The sequence below is a fragment of the Eleginops maclovinus genome, chromosome 7 (genome assembly GCF_036324505.1).
Source record: "Eleginops maclovinus isolate JMC-PN-2008 ecotype Puerto Natales chromosome 7, JC_Emac_rtc_rv5, whole genome shotgun sequence".
Classification (NCBI taxonomy): domain Eukaryota; kingdom Metazoa; phylum Chordata; class Actinopteri; order Perciformes; family Eleginopidae; genus Eleginops; species Eleginops maclovinus.
This window is the reverse complement of record NC_086355.1, coordinates 2,613,934-2,631,617: the sequence shown is the minus strand read 5'-3', so window position 1 is coordinate 2,631,617 and position 17,684 is coordinate 2,613,934. Positions and strand designations below refer to the sequence as shown.

At 40.2% G+C, this 17,684-nt stretch overlaps 1 protein-coding gene across 1 annotated transcript in view; it reads left to right on the top strand.

The window, feature by feature from the left end:
• plcl1 (phospholipase C like 1) overlaps window positions 1-17,684 on the top strand; it is a 76,642-nt gene continuing 58,958 nt past the window's right edge. The window contains exon 1 of the mRNA XM_063887935.1: window positions 1-816. Within this exon, the coding sequence (XP_063744005.1) occupies window positions 643-816 (174 nt within the window). The 5' untranslated portion in view covers window positions 1-642. The remainder of the gene's footprint in view (window positions 817-17,684) is intronic.

Here is a 17,684-nt window from a genome sequence, read left to right as displayed (position 1 = left end):
CGGCTGTTTTTGCTGTGGAGTAAAAACCAGCACGGTCTCACACACTGGGTTCAGTCAGAGCACGCGGACAGGTGGACGACGTCGCTCTCCTTTACGCACAAGTTTGCCTCTGTCTGCACTTTGACATCGCTGTGTTTCGAGGGGAGACGGAGAGGGTTTCGGGTTGCCTGGTAGCCAACGCTGGATTGTTTTCAAACATTTCCTCAGAGCTCCAGCTCACACACACCTCACACACACCTCGTCGCTTTTGTGATATCTTCCTTTACGCACGTTTTTTGAATGCATGATCTGTGCGTTGAGGACAAGCAGGACTGGACACGGTGAAGACTTGTTGCGCGCACCCGGGGAGCGCACCAGTCCAGGAGTCGACACTGTACCGGAGATGCGTTGATTTCAGCTTGGAGTCACTGGGAACTGACAGCTTTCTGCTCCTACATTATGAGAGTCTGATCATACTCAAAGAAATCGGGGAGATTAGTTTCCTCCAGTGAGTCAAATCTGCTTCAGTTTCGTCCACTGCTTTTGGAAAACCATTCCTTCTTCAAATGGCATCTCCGTGCAGCCACGCCAAACTTTCCTCGGCTCAGATCCGACAGTTTGAGTAATTCTTCCTGTCCTGGTGTTTTTAAAATCCGCATCGACATGTCTGGAGATGGAAACGGTGACGGGCTCTGCAGCGACGGAGCTCCAGAGTTCATCCCGCCCAGAGTGTCCCGTGGCCGGCGGAGTGGAGTCACTCTCCCCGGTGGTAGCGACCAGGACACCATCATCCTGGAGTCCGTAAGGGCAGCACCTCGCCGTAGCAGCATCATAAAGGTAAGACATATAGTGCTGCTTTTTACAGTTGGGTTTCGCTCCATATTACCCATAAACCACCTTCCCTCCAGAGAGGTATTTAATGGGAAACCTCACTGAACCAATTTGGTGCAAAAAGGCCAAATAATGGTGTGAAAAAACGCCTTTAGTTGCAAAAAACTCTTAGTAAAATGTCAGAAACCTCTTTTAATAAGTGAAAAAACTGTAGAATAATCAAAAAAGGATCAATGTTCAGCTTTAATATTGCTTCTACTGCATCTTTTCCAGACAAAAAAAGTTATACTACTTCAAATATGTCGATTCAGATGAATGCACCTGTGCTGTAAATGGCATGATATTGAAGCGATTGTACTTGCAGGTTTCTTGCTGTTCTGAGTTTGTATATTGATGGTTTATTGGATAGAAGCGTCAGTTAAATTGTGTCTACATGTAATGTAATGTCCAAATGCATACTTTGTGTTTGACGTACGTAATGAAAGCATTGTTTGGTGCCACACTTCCTCCAATTATCCCCAATGTAGACTCCCTTTTACGCGCGTCACATGTGTGTAATTTCAAATTCCTCAATCTCCGTCTCCGTGTTTTGACTGAGCTTTAAAAGTAGCCACACCACATTCTCAGATGATAGGATAGCTGAGCAAGGTGAAACAAAACTTTGTGGCTTCTTTGTCTTTTTCCTTTTCGGTGTGACTCTGAAACTGCTCCTGCTGCTCCTGCTCCTGCTCCTGCTACATGGGGGATTCATAAAACATGCAATTAAAAGCTCCTTAAGGATTAGTTTCCTCTGTTCTGGGAAAACAGTGAACTTTAAATGAACTTTAACTACCATGAAGGAACAATGTTACTGAGGGATTATCCGAGAGAACCTTACACTGTAGATTAACTTCATCAAGGGAATATTTAAAAATGTCAAGCAACAGTCTGGAAAGCAGGGGTTGGAAGAAATACTTATTGTGGAATAAGTAGAGAAGTTACAGGCATGCTTTGAAAAGGATTATCAGCAAAAAAGTACTTGTTCTCTGATTGTTTTACTAATATATTTGAGTTCATTCACTTAACTCTTGTCTCAGGCCCGAAAGGTCACCAGAAAGGTCTAGGTGTCCTGAAGGATACGCTGTGGCCCGTTAAAGGATGTATTTATTTACCTTTTAGGGGAAGTCTTCCTGGTGTGTTTGCATGATGGTGTAGCTGCAGTTTGTTGTATGTTTCCTTTGCCTCTTGTGGTAAATCCCGCCCAAAATAAATACACTTGCAAATATAAATCACATGTTGTTTTAGTTCAGCTGCAGCTGTCATAGGAATGTAAACAGTGGAGTAAAAGGTAGTAGAAAATAGTGCAATATGCAAAAGATTTACCACCCCTCCCCTGCTGGCCTACTTCCTGTTTGACACCATAGCTTTTCCACCCTCACCTGTGCTCAGGTTGCAGGTCTCTAACCTGAATAAGCAGCAGAGTGCGGATCAAGTTAAAGATCATTAATGTCTAACGTGTCGTGCCGCACCTCAGGTTAGGTGTCAAGAGGAAAATAGATTGACTCCTCAGCTTTATGACCTTCTTCTTTCTGTCCGTACTGTATTTGGGGAGGTCAGCCCCATCTGCAGCTGAACAGAGAGTCCTTTGACTGCTGCCGGGGAGGAAGTGTGTGAGAGGACGGACAGATGAGAGGAGGGATGTCAGCGACAGGCACGATCAGCTGAGACACTCAACACCTCTCAGAATACTGTCTGATTATTGGTTACTGGATATCATATTTGATAAGATTTTGTTCTTGCCCTTATTCCACAGAGAGAGAAGATAGGTTGTGACATGTTACAGGGGCTTTAATACCAAAGCACTCTAAATTCTTGGCCGTTGAAATGAGTTTGGTTAATGACAGCATCGGCCTTTATCTCGGTGCGATCTCCTGAAAAAGTGTCTCCATTTATGGCACAAAGCTCTGGAAAGAAAATGCAATGCAGTGTGCCAACTCTTTGCCAGTGAAAGTTACTAACACTAGCTGGAAAAGCTGCCAGATGTTTTCACACACTCATTTGCTTTTTGGCGAAATCATCGCACAGTCATTTGCAAAAAACTTGGATGTAATGTGTATGTATGTTTCTTGCTTTTCCCTGATGCTCAGAATATGATCGAACACATAAAGCATCATGCGTTTTTTTGCAAAAACTTGTAGCCAACAATAACACAATTTAGAAACTGGTAGAAAAGTTTAGACGTTGTCCATTGCCACTTGGATTTAAGACTGACAGGCAGCACCAATTCTCTGTCAGATTTTCAGTCGAAGTAAGACTAGGGATGTAATCGGCAACTGTTTTGATAATTGATCACTCCTTTCTGTCATTTTTAGGCTCAAATTCCTAACTTTATTTAGTTCTAGCTATAAGAAAAAAGTTGATATGATTTTAAACAGAATATCTTTTGGTTTTGGGCTCAAATAAAGACCCTAGTTGGAGCTAGTTTTCTCTGTTTTCTCATAATTAGTGTATTTCATATTAAGTGCACATATCTGTGGAAACGGCATCCAGAGATCTGAAGTCATCTTTCATGCTGCATGTCAGACAGTTGAGCCACAAATATTGGTACAACAAACACACGTGGTATTGCTTATTCACTGTCTCGAGATGTCTGTGTATTTAAGAAACATTGTGTGTGTGATCGCAGGCGAGAAATTAATCAATTCAACCTCAACCACATCCTTTCAAAATGCAAACAGTTCAAATCTAAACACACAGTAGCTAACAGTCAGATGTGGTTTCATATGAAGGCTGAGGATGGATAGTCGACCCATATCCCATTTTTGGGTGCACACACACACACACACACACACACACACACACACACACACACACACACACACACACACACACACACACACACACACACACACACACACACACTTAATTTTTTAGGGAATTTCTTTTGAGGTTTGAAATTAAGGAGGTTGAGTAGCTTCTGCATGGATCACGTTACTACGACAACACACGCTCACATGTGTCTGAGGCACACACACATGCACACACACACACACACACACACACACACACACACACACACACACACACACACACACACACACACACACACACACACACACATACACTCACAGACCAAATGTTCCAGGTGCCTTTTGCATCATTTCCTGATATTTTAGGACATTTCGTGCTACTCGAATTGGAAATAAACTTCTGGGGTTTTGAACGATGTTTCGCTGCACAGCATGAGTTCTTTGCCCTGGATGTGTGGATGAGTGGGAGTACAGATTATATTGGATATGTAATTATGCATTTTGCACTTTGTTTCTACATGTATTTCAATGGTTGAGTTGATTGATTGTATCATATGCACATGTTTACGATGATGTCATATTTGAAGGAGAGCTATGTGAGAATGGAAGGAAAACATTGGTTTAACTAACGACTTTCTCACTGTTTATTTGCACTGATTGATTCATTATTTGCATGTCCAGAAAAAAACATGCAATTAAAATGTTCACGATAGATTAATTTCAGTCATTCTTAGAGCAAACATCATCTGGTTCCAGGTGTCTTGACAAGCTTGACAACCCTCTCGTTTTTTCTTGTAATTTATTATAGAACATTGAATATCTCATGGAAATGTCAGACATTTAGATTAGCTGCAGCCCTCAACAACACAGTGACTCACAACAATCACTGTCATGAAGATAAATTAATTGTGTTTTTGGGGTGTTTTTCCCTTTATTGGTTACACAATATTATAGAAATAGGTAGAGAGAAAATGAGCCGGGAGAAGGATGGTATGCCAGTTTCAAAGAAGCCAACACCATTTTGATTTCTGAGGAACACAACCTCCTCAACATGGCAACACATTATTATTATCTTATATCTTTGACCTTTGACCAAAGAACCAGATTTTTCTGTTATTGTTTTTCATCTTTTTTTCTCCTCTGGTAGAGATCCACATCCATCCAAAGCTTGAAAAGTCTCCAACGGGCGTTCACCTCCTGACCCCTTGATGCCAGAAATAACTCTCCGTTCTTTTCTGGTTTAATAAAAAAATAATTATGGGCTGCAGAGAAAGGTCTGCTCGTACTGCTAAAGTATGTTGACTTAAGCAAAATATAATAGAAGATAAGCTAATAACAACTTCAAACGAACACAAATACAAAGGAAGTTGCGGCAACTGGTAAAAAAACAAGAGGTTTTTTTTAGTATTAAAGCAAAAAGACAAATTCTGTCTTAATTTGTCTTATATTTTGGTTTCATAAGTGCATCCTGGTGCCAATTATGAATCAAAAGGTTTATACTATGATGGTGGATTCAGTCAAAAACAGTAAACGCTGAACACCTTTCCCACTGAACAATAGCCATCTTTGCTACGTAGCGGAAGTGGTGCTACAATTAGCTCTTGAGGTTGCTCCGGTAAACACAACTCTATACAAATAAAGATGAAACATTTGTTTATTTTTCCATTATTTAATAAACGTACCAATATATAAGTGTCGAAAATACGACACCGTAAAAAAAAAACTGGGTAAATTGAGCAGTCTGTAAGGATTTGCTACCACTGAAACAATAACGTTGGCAGCTAGCAAGCTAACAGCTAACTGATTGCTAGCTATTGACTTAAAAATTGACATCTCCAATGAAAGAACACCAGATTTGTTCAATTTAAGACAACCCTACTTGGTTTAATTTCACACTCTGTGCATGTGTTTAAAGTTTACAACATAGCTGTGTACTGAGGGAAGTATTAAGACACAGCACGAGACAGAAATATGCTAAAGCTAAATATGTAATCCTCCTCTATGTTTCAGGCTCGGTTTCACTCATTCATGCATTGAGTCACGATGGAGGATGAGCTGACAGACGTATAAAGAGAGAGTTAAATGGACGTTAATCTCAATCAAGTTAAACACATTAGTGCTCAGGCTGTTAAATTAATTCCCCCCCAGTAAACCATTAGCGATTAGCTTATAGCATTACAGTCAAACAGGCCAGAAGGCAGACACGGAGCTCCACTGTACACACGGCAGTCAGGCCTGAGAGGAGAGAGCGGTGTGGGATTAACAGTCGAATGAAAACACACACACACACACACACACACACACACACACACACACACACACACACACACACACACACACACACACACACACACACACACACACACACACACACACACACACACACACACACACACACACACACACTGTATGCAGCAGGGTGTGATGTCTCTCTGACAGGCTGGTGTGCAGCCTGACTCTTCGCTGTTTGAGGACACCGTCTCCCTCTCTTGTTGCAGAGCTTCTGATGTCTTTCAGTGTTCAGTATTACTACTCTGGACACTGAATATCTGTAATATTTGTCCAAATTTTGATGGGAATCAATGCATTATCTTGGATTACCTAAATCCTTTTCACAAGTCAGTTGGCAGGGCTCTTTGTTCCACAGTAGTATGGAGGAGGTGGACTTTTAATTCAGTTTCTATAACTTCTGACACGTCTTTCAACTTGGGGCTTGAATTCATATGTATGTTGCACACCTTAAGGTCATTTGCACACCTGTATGAATGCACATACTTTGGAGATCTTATTGTTATTATTCCTAGGCTTTGCACATTTCTCTGTCTGTCTGTCTGTCTGTCTGTCTGTCTGTCTGTCTGTCTGTCTGCCTGCCTTTCTTCTATACCTCTCTTTTTATTTACTCAATAATGGGGAGTAAATTGAATTTTGGGATACTTAAAAACCAGCATACTTTGACGTCTCTAAAAATAGGGACATTGTTTTCATATAAAACTTCATTTTAGGTTTTTATGTAGAGGTTCATCCTGGTTCAAAATATAAATCAGGGATTACCAAAATCACAAAGTTTCATCCTCTGGGGTCCAGGACTATCTGCACACATTTTCATTGCAATCCATCCAAGAAGTGTTGAGTTATTTCAGTCTGAGTAAAGTCCTCACAGACCGACCAACTGCTTTCAGCTGTATTTTAAATCATGTTATTTCTTTATGAACCATCACGAGCCGAGAAACAGACCAGCCAGTTCAAATTAAAAGTGCACAGATGTGCCTCCGCTCCATTATTGAAAGTCATGGAAAAGTCATGGCATTTCATTCCAAGGCCACATTGGGAGCCTGTTTATGTTTGATGGGAGTTATTTTTGTCTCTTCTCAGAGTGCCATGTGGGTTTCTTATCCTTGTCTGCCTCCTTCTCCTCTCCCATCTGCACTCTGAAACTCATTGTGTTTGCTCTTGTCTTTTCCAATCCATGTTTCCCTTCCTGTCTTTCACTCAGTAGCACTTGTTTGATGTTTTTTCCGTTGTTTTTCTTGGAGAATTGTTCTCATTTTACGTTACATTTGCTGTAATTCTCCATCCCGCTCCTGCTGTACCGAGAATTAAACAATGATTTGTTAACAGCGTACTCCTGGAAAGTGGTCAAGAGTAATCACAATGATGTGTGTGTGTGTGTGTGTGTGTGTGTGTGTGTGTGTGTGTGTGTGTGTGTGTGTGTGTGTGTATGTGTGTGTGTCTCTGCATGCAAAGTAATTAGAGCCACTGTGAGCTCTTTGTCTGCGGGTGTCACTCTTCTCCTGGTGCCACATCTCTCCGGGAACACACACCGCCTCATCACAGCTGCTGGTCAGGAGTGAGTGTGACCGCAAAGAGACACAAAGCACATGCAGATCTGGAACATCTCGCAATATCACACCATTCATTACAGAAAAAGGACAAAGTGCAGATTTAAAAAAGATAAATCGACACTTCTCACAACACAAGAGGCTCTACAAAGACAGCGTTCATGGCGGGTGCTTTGTCGACTGTGCAAGGTTTTCCCGCTCCCTCCTTTCCAATGCCAGCTAGCATGTCATTGACGTGTGTAATGTCTCATCGATCTAGCTCTCGTGCATCCGATTCTGTTCATACTTCATTGCATGTTTGCCTCCATGAGGAGTTTGCACATTATCGCCATTGAAATGTGCTAGATTTGAAAAATAGCAGATTTAAAATAATGAAATAATCCCTCGTCCGAAATCTCCAAACAGGCACAAGTGCAGAGCAGCTGGTACCCGACTGGTGGAAAGGACATTTTGTAATTTGTGTGTGAAACATTTGTACAGCGAGATTAACTGATTACACATATCACCTGGCTCCCTTGTTAAAAACCAATCAGAATGCTGTGAGGAATCTTATCATCTCATTATCTTATTTATTTATCCCGGCTGGGTCTTGCACAAGGGTGGAAAAAAGGAACTGTGTTCATCGTAAGACCTGCACACAGAATCTGAAATGCCTGTAATCTAATGTAAATTATAATTGATTCTGATCCTAGACTCTAATAGCTGATTCAATTAGTGATCTTTAGAGCATCCCTGTTCAGGTCAACTGAAATAAACAAAATCCCCCTTTTCCATCCATCCATTTAAAGGTAGGTAAACGATCTGGGACATACATCAGCAATGGTCATTTAGCCTTAAAGCCTCTGAGTTACTGGTCCTTTTTTCATGTGTTTAATTAAAGAAGCGTTCACAAACTTGCACCCCTAATTAGGAGCAGGGTTGTGGAATGATTTGCATATAATCAGACTCATTCTGTCTCTTTCAGCTTTGTTCTGCAGCAGTTTTTACTCTGGAAAAGTGGGCTAGTTAATTGATTTGTGACTGATTGTAGATAAGAATACAAAAGCTTGAAAGCTCACAAACATTGTTGTTCAAACTCTTTTGACTTTTTGCTGCCTAGTTGTTTGTGTGACTGCAAAGCTCGTTATTCTTTATTTATATATGATTAAATATTTCATTGATTTTCCTATTTTTTATTGTGAATATTATAGATGTTTTCACTTTGCGCTAAAACACGGAGACAAAAAATGTGCTGAGTTTATTCAAGTCAAGAGGTTCTTCATCTTCAATCATGCTAGAAATGCACCATCAATTTTACATTTTTGGGCTTATTGTTTTGCCGAAAGAATACTGAATGCTGTTGCATAGAGAATGCAATATAATCTCAGTTGGACGTTTCACTAAATTAAAAGTATTTAGCACTCTTAAGTTTTTCTTTGAGGGCTGATGTTGCAAATCAGTGTGATAGATGGACTGGAAAAGAGAGAAATGCTTAATTAATTTATGTGTGAGAGCATCATGAGAGTAAATGCAAATAATGAGGGATTTACTCAGTAACCTTCACTCTGCACGCAGCAAGGTTTCCACTGCAGGAATTACACTGGAGCGTAAAGAGGATTTAGATTTGAATAAAACACAAACTAGCTTAAAAGCCGAACGGGTGCCAGGGCGACCGTGGCAAGGACGTTGATATCTACAAATCACCTCCTTTTTTAAACCGCTCTACAATCTGCCTTCCTGTTCCTGTTGGGGTGTTTTCGAACATGCAGTAGGGACAGGAGAGGGTGTCATTTCATTTCTGGGAAGCGAAGAGGGAGCATCTCCAGAGCCGACAGATAATAAGAGGCGCAGAATGTGGGGCGACAGGTTGCAGGAAAGTAATGTGGAGAGGACTCAAAGAGGAGAGGGGAAATACAGAAGAAAGGGGGAGAGAGGAAGAAAGTGTGTGTGTGTGTGTGTGTGTGTGTGTGTGTGTGTGTGTGTGTGTGTGTGTGTGTGTGTGTGTGTGTGTGTGTGTGTGTGTGTGTGTGTGTGTGTGTGTGTGTGTGTGTGTGTGTGTGTGTGTGTGTGTGTGTGTGTGTGTGTGTGTGTGTGTGTGTGTGTGTGTGTGTGTGTGTGTGTGTGTGTGTGGCATTAAGCTCAGGGTGGGTTGATGGATCGGAGAAAACTCTAGAGGCTGCATGTCGGGTTGTTTTGCTGTTTTGGGCTTCAGCCTAGAGGGCAACACACACACACACACACACACACACACACACACACACACACACACACACACACACACACACACACACATACACACACACACACACACACACCCTGAGTAATGAAACCATGAAGGAACCATAAGTTGATATTGCACCACAACAACGATCCCTCTACAGAGAAAGATGTGTTGAGGTATTTTATCTCCTCTGTTTAATTTTCCCGGCAGTGCAGGAATGTCCTCACGGTGTTATCGTCAGATGAATCAGAATCAGATGAATCAAATGAAACTGGACTCATTTAAAGTGCTTTAAGTTCTCAAATGACTAGATTTCCCTGGTTTTGACTTTAAAAGCTACGGTAGTTTTTCCTTGATGCTCTGTTCGCTCTTATCTGAGTGTTTTCCTCAGCAGCTCACACACTCATTACACTGATGCAATGAGTGTGTCAAGCTAACCTATTCCAGTTTAAGCTATAGGTGTGTCCTGATTTACCAGAATGTTGAGCTAGTGTGTGTGTGTGTGTGTGTGTGTGTGTGTGTGTGTGTGAAGTACTTGAAGAGTGTTTTTTGTAGTTTATTTAATAATAAGCCAACTTAAGGTTGTGTGTGTTGGTTTTTGTGTGTGAGGTGGCATCTTCTCGTCAGCGAGTGACGTACATGTGTGTTAGTCAGTGTGTTTGTGTTAGGGTTAGGCTGTGTGTGTTTGTGTGTGTGTGTGTGTATCGAGGTGTTTGCTCTTGTAGCACATCTCAATAAACAGACTTAAGGTAGGTTGTGTGTGTCTGTGTGTGTTTTCGTGTTTGAATAGGCTTCTCGTCAGTGAATCACTATATGGGAGTGTGTGTGTGTGTGTGTGCGCGTGTGCGTGTGCATGGCATGTTTCAGCTCTTTCAGAGGGGAGGAATGTGTTGCAGCTGCCAGATTTTAGCTGCTGTGACTTCATGGGACCAGTGGAGATCCCTGGTACTATATATACACACACACACACACACACACACACACACACACACACACACACACACACACACACACAGACATTACCATGGCAACCACACACAGGATGGCATGACAAACTACCCCTTAAATCGTGAACTGGCTCCGTCAATGCCCCCAAAACTGTGTGTGTGTGTGTGTGAGAACATCTCTGTGCTTTTTGAATTGCCTTTTAAATTTGGGGTTGCCTTTGTGAATCCTGTAGAAAGGAATCCTGTGTGTGTGTGTGTGTGTGTGTGTGTGTGTGTGTGTGTGTGTGTGTGTGTGTGTGTGTGTGTGTGTGTGTGTGTGTGTGTGTGTGTGTGTGTGTGTGTGTGTGTGTGTGTGTGTGTGTGTGTGTGTGTGTGTGTGTGTGTGTGTGTGTGTGTGTGTGTTTTCATGGCCGTGTAAATCCTGGGGAGAACATTCTTTCTTCAACACTACTTACTGTGTGTGTGTGTGTGTGTGTGTGTGTGTGTGTGTGTGTGTGTGTTTTATTGATTACCTTGTATTTCTCTCGCTGGTTATGAACCTGCACCCATATTTTTTGGGCCACTAGGGGGCCGCAGAAACAGCTTAATGCACAAGAACATATTATCACATTTAAAGTTTCTTTTTACTTCTTTGATAGGATATATTTACACAAATAATACATATATATTTACACAAATAATACATATATATATTTACACAAATAATACATATATATTTACACAAATAATACATATATATGCTGTACATGTAAACATAGATATATTTACACATAAACCAATATATTTGCATACATAACTATTTGTTTATTTCTGAGGAGATTTTGTTTTTTAACAACCATTTAATTTTTCTCATTCAGGGACTCAGTTTAAGTTCCAAAAGTGAAAGTACTTATTGTGCAGAAAAGCTCATTGTTGTAATAATCGTTGCATTAGTAATATGTCTTACTGGTTTTAGAATATATTATAATTGAATTACTCATCATTTCTCACTATAGCTTCCAGCGTGATTTAAATTAAATTCTGCTCTTCCTATAACGTCCCTTTGAAGAACCCACTGATACCTTAACAGAAAATGAAACATGCAGCGCGTTCCAAACATTAGAGTCGTGTTCCTGGCTACCTCATGAATTTAGTTTGCCTGCTTCTCTTCCAACATCTGTCTGAGGGAAACATCTGTGCCTTTATCTGCTAAATGCTGCGGTATATTCGTTATAATGTCCTGTTAAAACACCTGCTCCTGTGCAGCATTGTGGTGCTTTTATAGTGAGGTTGCAATAGAGAGGCTGCTGTTCACTGCTGGAGGAAAATGGTAGAAATAAAAGCACGTTATAAAAGTACTGCTTTTGAGATTTCAATGGAGAATAGTTTTCCACCCTGGGAGGATTATTGTTAGAAACACTAGTCCACTGCTAAACAGCTGTTTGCCATACTGTTTGCTGGAAGAAGTACTCTAAGATTTTGTACTTGAATTAAAGTCGTAAGTGCTTCACAAACATCCCGTTGTGGTAAATGTTTTGTACTTGTATAGCTCTTTATCAGGTCTCTTCGACCCTTCAAACTACGAGTCATTCACCCTTTCATACCTCATTCATGCAGAGCAGCACCTCTTGCTCTAGGGAAGCTAACACTCACACACACTCATCGGGAGCAACTCAGGATTCAGTACTTGGCCGAAGGATACATCCACATGTTGACTGCACGGGCCGGGATCGAACCAGCAACCTACTGGTTGAAAGACGGAGTGTGTTCACCTGTTGAGCTCACCATGTATTTCATGTTTCAGGTTGTTCTTCAATAAAACACACAACACTGATTGGACAGTAGACACACATGAAATCCCATCTCGGTTATTTTCTCTTCCTGATTATCCCCTCCCTAATGATGATGCACATGTGTTTCCATGGTTACCGCCTGATGGAGCATTACCATGGAGATTGCTTTCCTCCTTGACAGCTCCCTCAATCAGAGAATGAATTACAGGACATTTTCAGGAATAATTTAACCTTTTGGGAAATGAAAAACAACAAGCTTTGATTGTTTTGTGCTACAGAGAAATGCTAGCTCTTTCCACCTGTTTTCATTCATTATGCTAAGCTATGCTAAGCTAAGCTAACTGGCTGTAGCTTCATATTTCGTACAGCATCACGGTGGAATTAATCTTAATTTCTAAGTATTTAAGAAATCATTTAGATGTTCTAAAAGTAGCAATACTGCAAGGTGTGTTGATGTAATGCTTTTAATCCAAATGTCACCATATCTGATCACTCATATGCAATCACAGTTTAAAATAGGACTCATAATGTGCAAACCAGGTGCCATTAAGGGGCATATTCAGGGATCAAATTGAGGTGTGCAACGGGAATATATTTTGGAATTAACTTCAATTATTAATCCATATACGTCACGGTGTCTTGAGGATGATGCATTTAGCTTTTGATGCAATAAAGGTTAATATATTCTGACAAATAACCTCTTTTTTGTAGAAGAAATGCAAAATGTGACGGCAAAACAAGAACTGTTACCAAATCAACAACTTTATATTGATGGACTACTTTTAGAAGAAAATTGTACCAGAAGAGGAAAACAGGCTCTGATATCTTGATGCCTGCAGACTATGTTGATAGACTAGTGAAATGAAATACTCGTGTGCAATTATAATGCATGAAAAAGACAATTTAATACCAAAGAAAAACATCTATTCATGTAAAGTTAGGTCCTATACCTCAGTTAACACCTGAGGGAAGATGAACATGTTCCTTATTTCGAGATACAATTTTGGGATTTCAGAAGAAATCCTTTTAGAAATGATTGCATTTTTTCACCGGTGCTCTTTCCCTCTCTGTCTTTCTCTTATATTCATTGCATTTATTCATCCTTGCAGAGCGAATTACTGGAGAGAGAGAGAGAGAGGAAAAAGATAATGACATGGTGGATTCAGAAACACAAGTGGAGAAGGACAGTCAGGTGGCTGTAAAATCGATGTGAATCATCGTGTGGAGGCAGCTAGTTTATTAAAAGCAACCGCAGAAAAAGGTAGATACAAAAGAAGACCTTAGAAAAGAAGAAACCAAGATATTTAGGATCCGAAATGTATTTATAGTAAAACCTGCCTTTCATGAAGCAGATTCAGGCAGTATACACCAACACTGAAACACATGAATTATTATCACAGTTTAAAGAAGCAGGAATCTGAGCTGACACCGTTACGCTCACACACACTGTTTTATGAACGTACAGGTTCCCCTGCTGAATTAAAAACAGAACAAATGAACCAAAGAAAGAGAAAGCCATGGAGCAGATTCAGGCAGTAGGCGTATAGACTCACTACAGAACAGCTGACAGAGGAGAGAGAACATCCGAATTATGTTTTTTTAAAAAGGGAGATTTTTAAAAGAAGTCTAAATTTAGAAAAAAGGTCAGAATTTTTTGATTCCTTTGGGAAAAAAGTGAGGATTTAGAAAAAATGATCGGAAATTGAAAAAGGCTGATATTTGGAAAATTAAGAGAATTGTCGCAATTTGGAAAGAGAGTCAGAATTTTGAGAACTTCTGAGGGTATCATGTAAAGCTCATAAAGCAGATTCAGGCAGTAGGCGTATAGACTCACTACAGAACAGAACAGCTGACAGAGAACATCTGATCCTCTCAGAGTTAGGAAAAGAAGTTCGGTTCATCTAAAAAGTGAACATTTTGAAAAACAAGTTTGAATTCTGAGAAAATAATCTGGATTTAGTAAAAGTCGACATTTTAGAAAAAAATCCAGAAATTTAGAAAAAACTTTTAGGAAAAAAGTGATGATAACAAAAAAGTTGAAATTTGGAGAAAGAAAATCAAAAGTTTAAAAATAAAATAAATAAAATAAAAAGTGTGAATTTTTAAAAGAAGATGATTCGGGCCACACGAGGAAGAGTTAGAATAATGAGAAAGTAGTGGGACGTTTTTAAAAGTCAACATCTGAAAAAAAATCTGAAATTTGCAAAAAAAGTCAATTTTTTTTAGGATTTAAAAAAACTTTTGGCAAAATAGTCGGGAATTCAAAAAAGCCGAAATTTGTAAAAGAATAAATGAGAAGTTATCTTTATTTTTCCGGTGTTGCTCCTTCCCCTACGGTTGTTTTTCTAAAAGCCACATCACATGTGTTATTCATTCACACCTGGGACTTCCTCATGCACTAGTTTTACTTTCATAATTTTGTATATTCACAAATTGTCAGTACCATAAATAACAACAACAAATGGAAAACATTCAAAGCACACCGTCTACTTTTTGCAAAACATCCAATCATGTTTCTCTTCAGACAGATGTCGAAATTACATGTTACGCTGCACCTGTTCGGGATGGTAGAAAATGAACAATTTTCCCCTCAAATACACTTTGAGTTTGGATTTGTTTTCCAGTCCAGAGAAGCGTAAGTGACCCATGGAGTTGTAACAGGGCTCTAAATAATGAATGTGTGTGCTCTCGGCAGCCTTCTCCATGATTACCTCAACAAGGTTTGAATTAGAGATGCAACGATTTGTAATTTGTGATACAGATGTTTGCTGTTTTTATTCCCCTTCTCTCCCGGGGAAACAGACATGTTATAATAGGAAGAAACCCTGAAGTAATTCAAGCTTTCATTTCACTGTCTTTGAATGAGCATATATTCAATCATACAAATGTATTACACAACCTTAGATATAACCTTCTGTCAAAAAGAAAAGTCTTTCTTTTGAGGAATTATACTGCTTGAAAAGACCCCTTGGAGCTGCTTTAAAACTACCTTTGAGAAGGTTTTGTGAAACACGAATACATAAAACTTCAAATGTCAAAGCAATTGGAAACTAAAAAACCCTTTTCTTTTCCCTTTCCCTGATATTCATACCAAATACACAGACAACTTTTCCTTCACTTTAATGTGTGAACAGACCACACAGGCCCTCCTTAGCCTTCATGTCAGAGTTGGTGTCTTTGTTCATCCGACTGCCAATAACTAAAACAACGTTAAGCTGATGCTCATGGATTCCACCTAAGAGATCTTCATCTTGCGCCGCCATGGCTGAATATCCTCTTCATTGCTTGTTATCAACAAAGCAAATATGTAGGGGAACATGTGCAGCCTTCACGTCGGGATCTTGCCCCCCATGTCACTGTTCATTTTTCATTAATGATCGCCTCGCTGCACTTAAACCCTCCCATTACACGGCCACACACTACATAAACCAACAGCTCGACTCTGTAGCTGCTCAAGTCACATGTTCTGTTCCCTTAACCAGTCTCTAAACACTGCAGAGCCCAGACCGTGTTCTGTTAGTGTTTACTTCCTGTCTGTCTTCTTCTGCTGTTCCCTTTAGTGTTTACTTCCTGTCTGTCTTCTTCTGCTGTTCCCTTTAGTGTTTACTTCCTGTCTGTCTTCTTCTGCTGTTCCCTTTAGTGTTTACTTCCTGTCTGTCTTCTTCTGCTGTTCCCTTTAGTGTTTACTTCCTGTCTGTCTTCTTCTGCTGTTCCCTTTAGTGTTTACTTCCTGTCTGTCTTCTTCTGCTGTTCCCTTTAGTGTTTACATCCTGTCTGTCTTCTTCTGCTGTTCCCTTTAGTGTTTACTTCCTGTTAGTCTTCTTCTGCTGTTCCCTTTAGTGTTTACTTCCTGTCTGTCTTCTTCTGCTGTTCCCTTTAGTGTTTACATCCTGTCTGTCTTCTTCTGCTGTTCCCTTTAGTGTTTACTTCCTGTTAGTCTTCTTCTGCTGTTCCCTTTAGTGTTTACTTCCTGTCTGTCTTCTTCTGCTGTTCCCTTTAGTGTTTACATCCTGTCTGTCTTCTTCTGCTGTTCCCTTTAGTGTTTACTTCCTGTTAGTCTTCTTCTGCTGTTCCCTTTAGTGTTTACTTCCTGTCTGTCTTCTTCTGCTGTTCCCTTTAGTGTTTACTTCTTGTCTGTCTTCTTCTGCTGTTCCCTTTAGTGTTTACATCCTGTTAGTCTTCTTCTGCTGTTCCCTTTAGTGTTTACTTCCTGTTAGTCTTCTTCTGCTGTTCCCTTTAGTGTTTACTTCCTGTTAGTCTTCTTCTGCTGTTCCCTTTAGTGTTTACTTCCTGTCTGTCTTCTTCTGCTGTTCCCTTTAGTGTTTACTTCCTGTTAGTCTTCTTCTGCTGTTCCCTTTAGTGTTTACTTCCTGTTAGTCTTCTTCTGCTGTTCCCTTTAGTGCTTACTTCCTGTTAGTCTTCTTCTGCTGTTCCCTTTAGTGTTTACTTCCTGTTAGTCTTCTTCTGCTGTTCCCTTTAGTGTTTACTTCCTGTTAGTCTTCTTCTGCTGTTCCCTTTAGTGTTTACTTCCTGTCTGTCTTCTTCTGCTGTTCCCTTTAGTGTTTACTTCCTGTTAGTCTTCTTCTGCTGTTCCCTTTAGTGTTTACTTCCTGTTAGTCTTCTTCTGCTGTTCCCTTTAGTGTTTACTTCCGGTTAGTCTTCTTCTGCTGTTCCCTTTAGTGTTTACTTCCTGTTAGTCTTCTTCTGCTGTTCCCTTTAGTGTTTACTTCCTGTTAGTCTTCTTCTGCTGTTCCCTTTAGTGCTTACTTCCTGTTAGTCTTCTTCTGCTGTTCCCTTTAGTGTTTACTTCCTGTCTGTCTTCTTCTGCTGTTCCCTTTAGTGTTTACTTCCTGTCTGTCTTCTTCTGCTGTTCCCTTTAGTGTTTACTTCCTGTCTGTCTTCTTCTGCTGTTCCCTTTAGTGTTTACTTCCTGTTAGTCTTCTTCTGCTGTTCCCTTTAGTGTTTACATCCTGTCTGTCTTCTTCTGCTGTTCCCTTTAGTGTTTACATCCTGTCTGTCTTCTTCTGCTGTTCCCTTTAGTGTTTACTTCCTGTCTGACTTCTTCTACTGTTCCCTTTATTGTTTACAATGTTTCGAACTCTCCACAAATATAAACATGTATTTTCAAAAAGTATCCAGAGGGTTTTCTGTCGGAGAAAACTAAGGTCATAATTATAATTGACCGGACTTCTTTCGGCGGATCGATATGACTGCACACAGTCCCTTGATTCCCCTTAGCAACGGTCTGTTATCCTTAACAGCGGTGTGTAAGCGAGTATAAACAACCTCTGAAATGGTTGTTTCGGAGAGTTGTGATGATTCCAGTA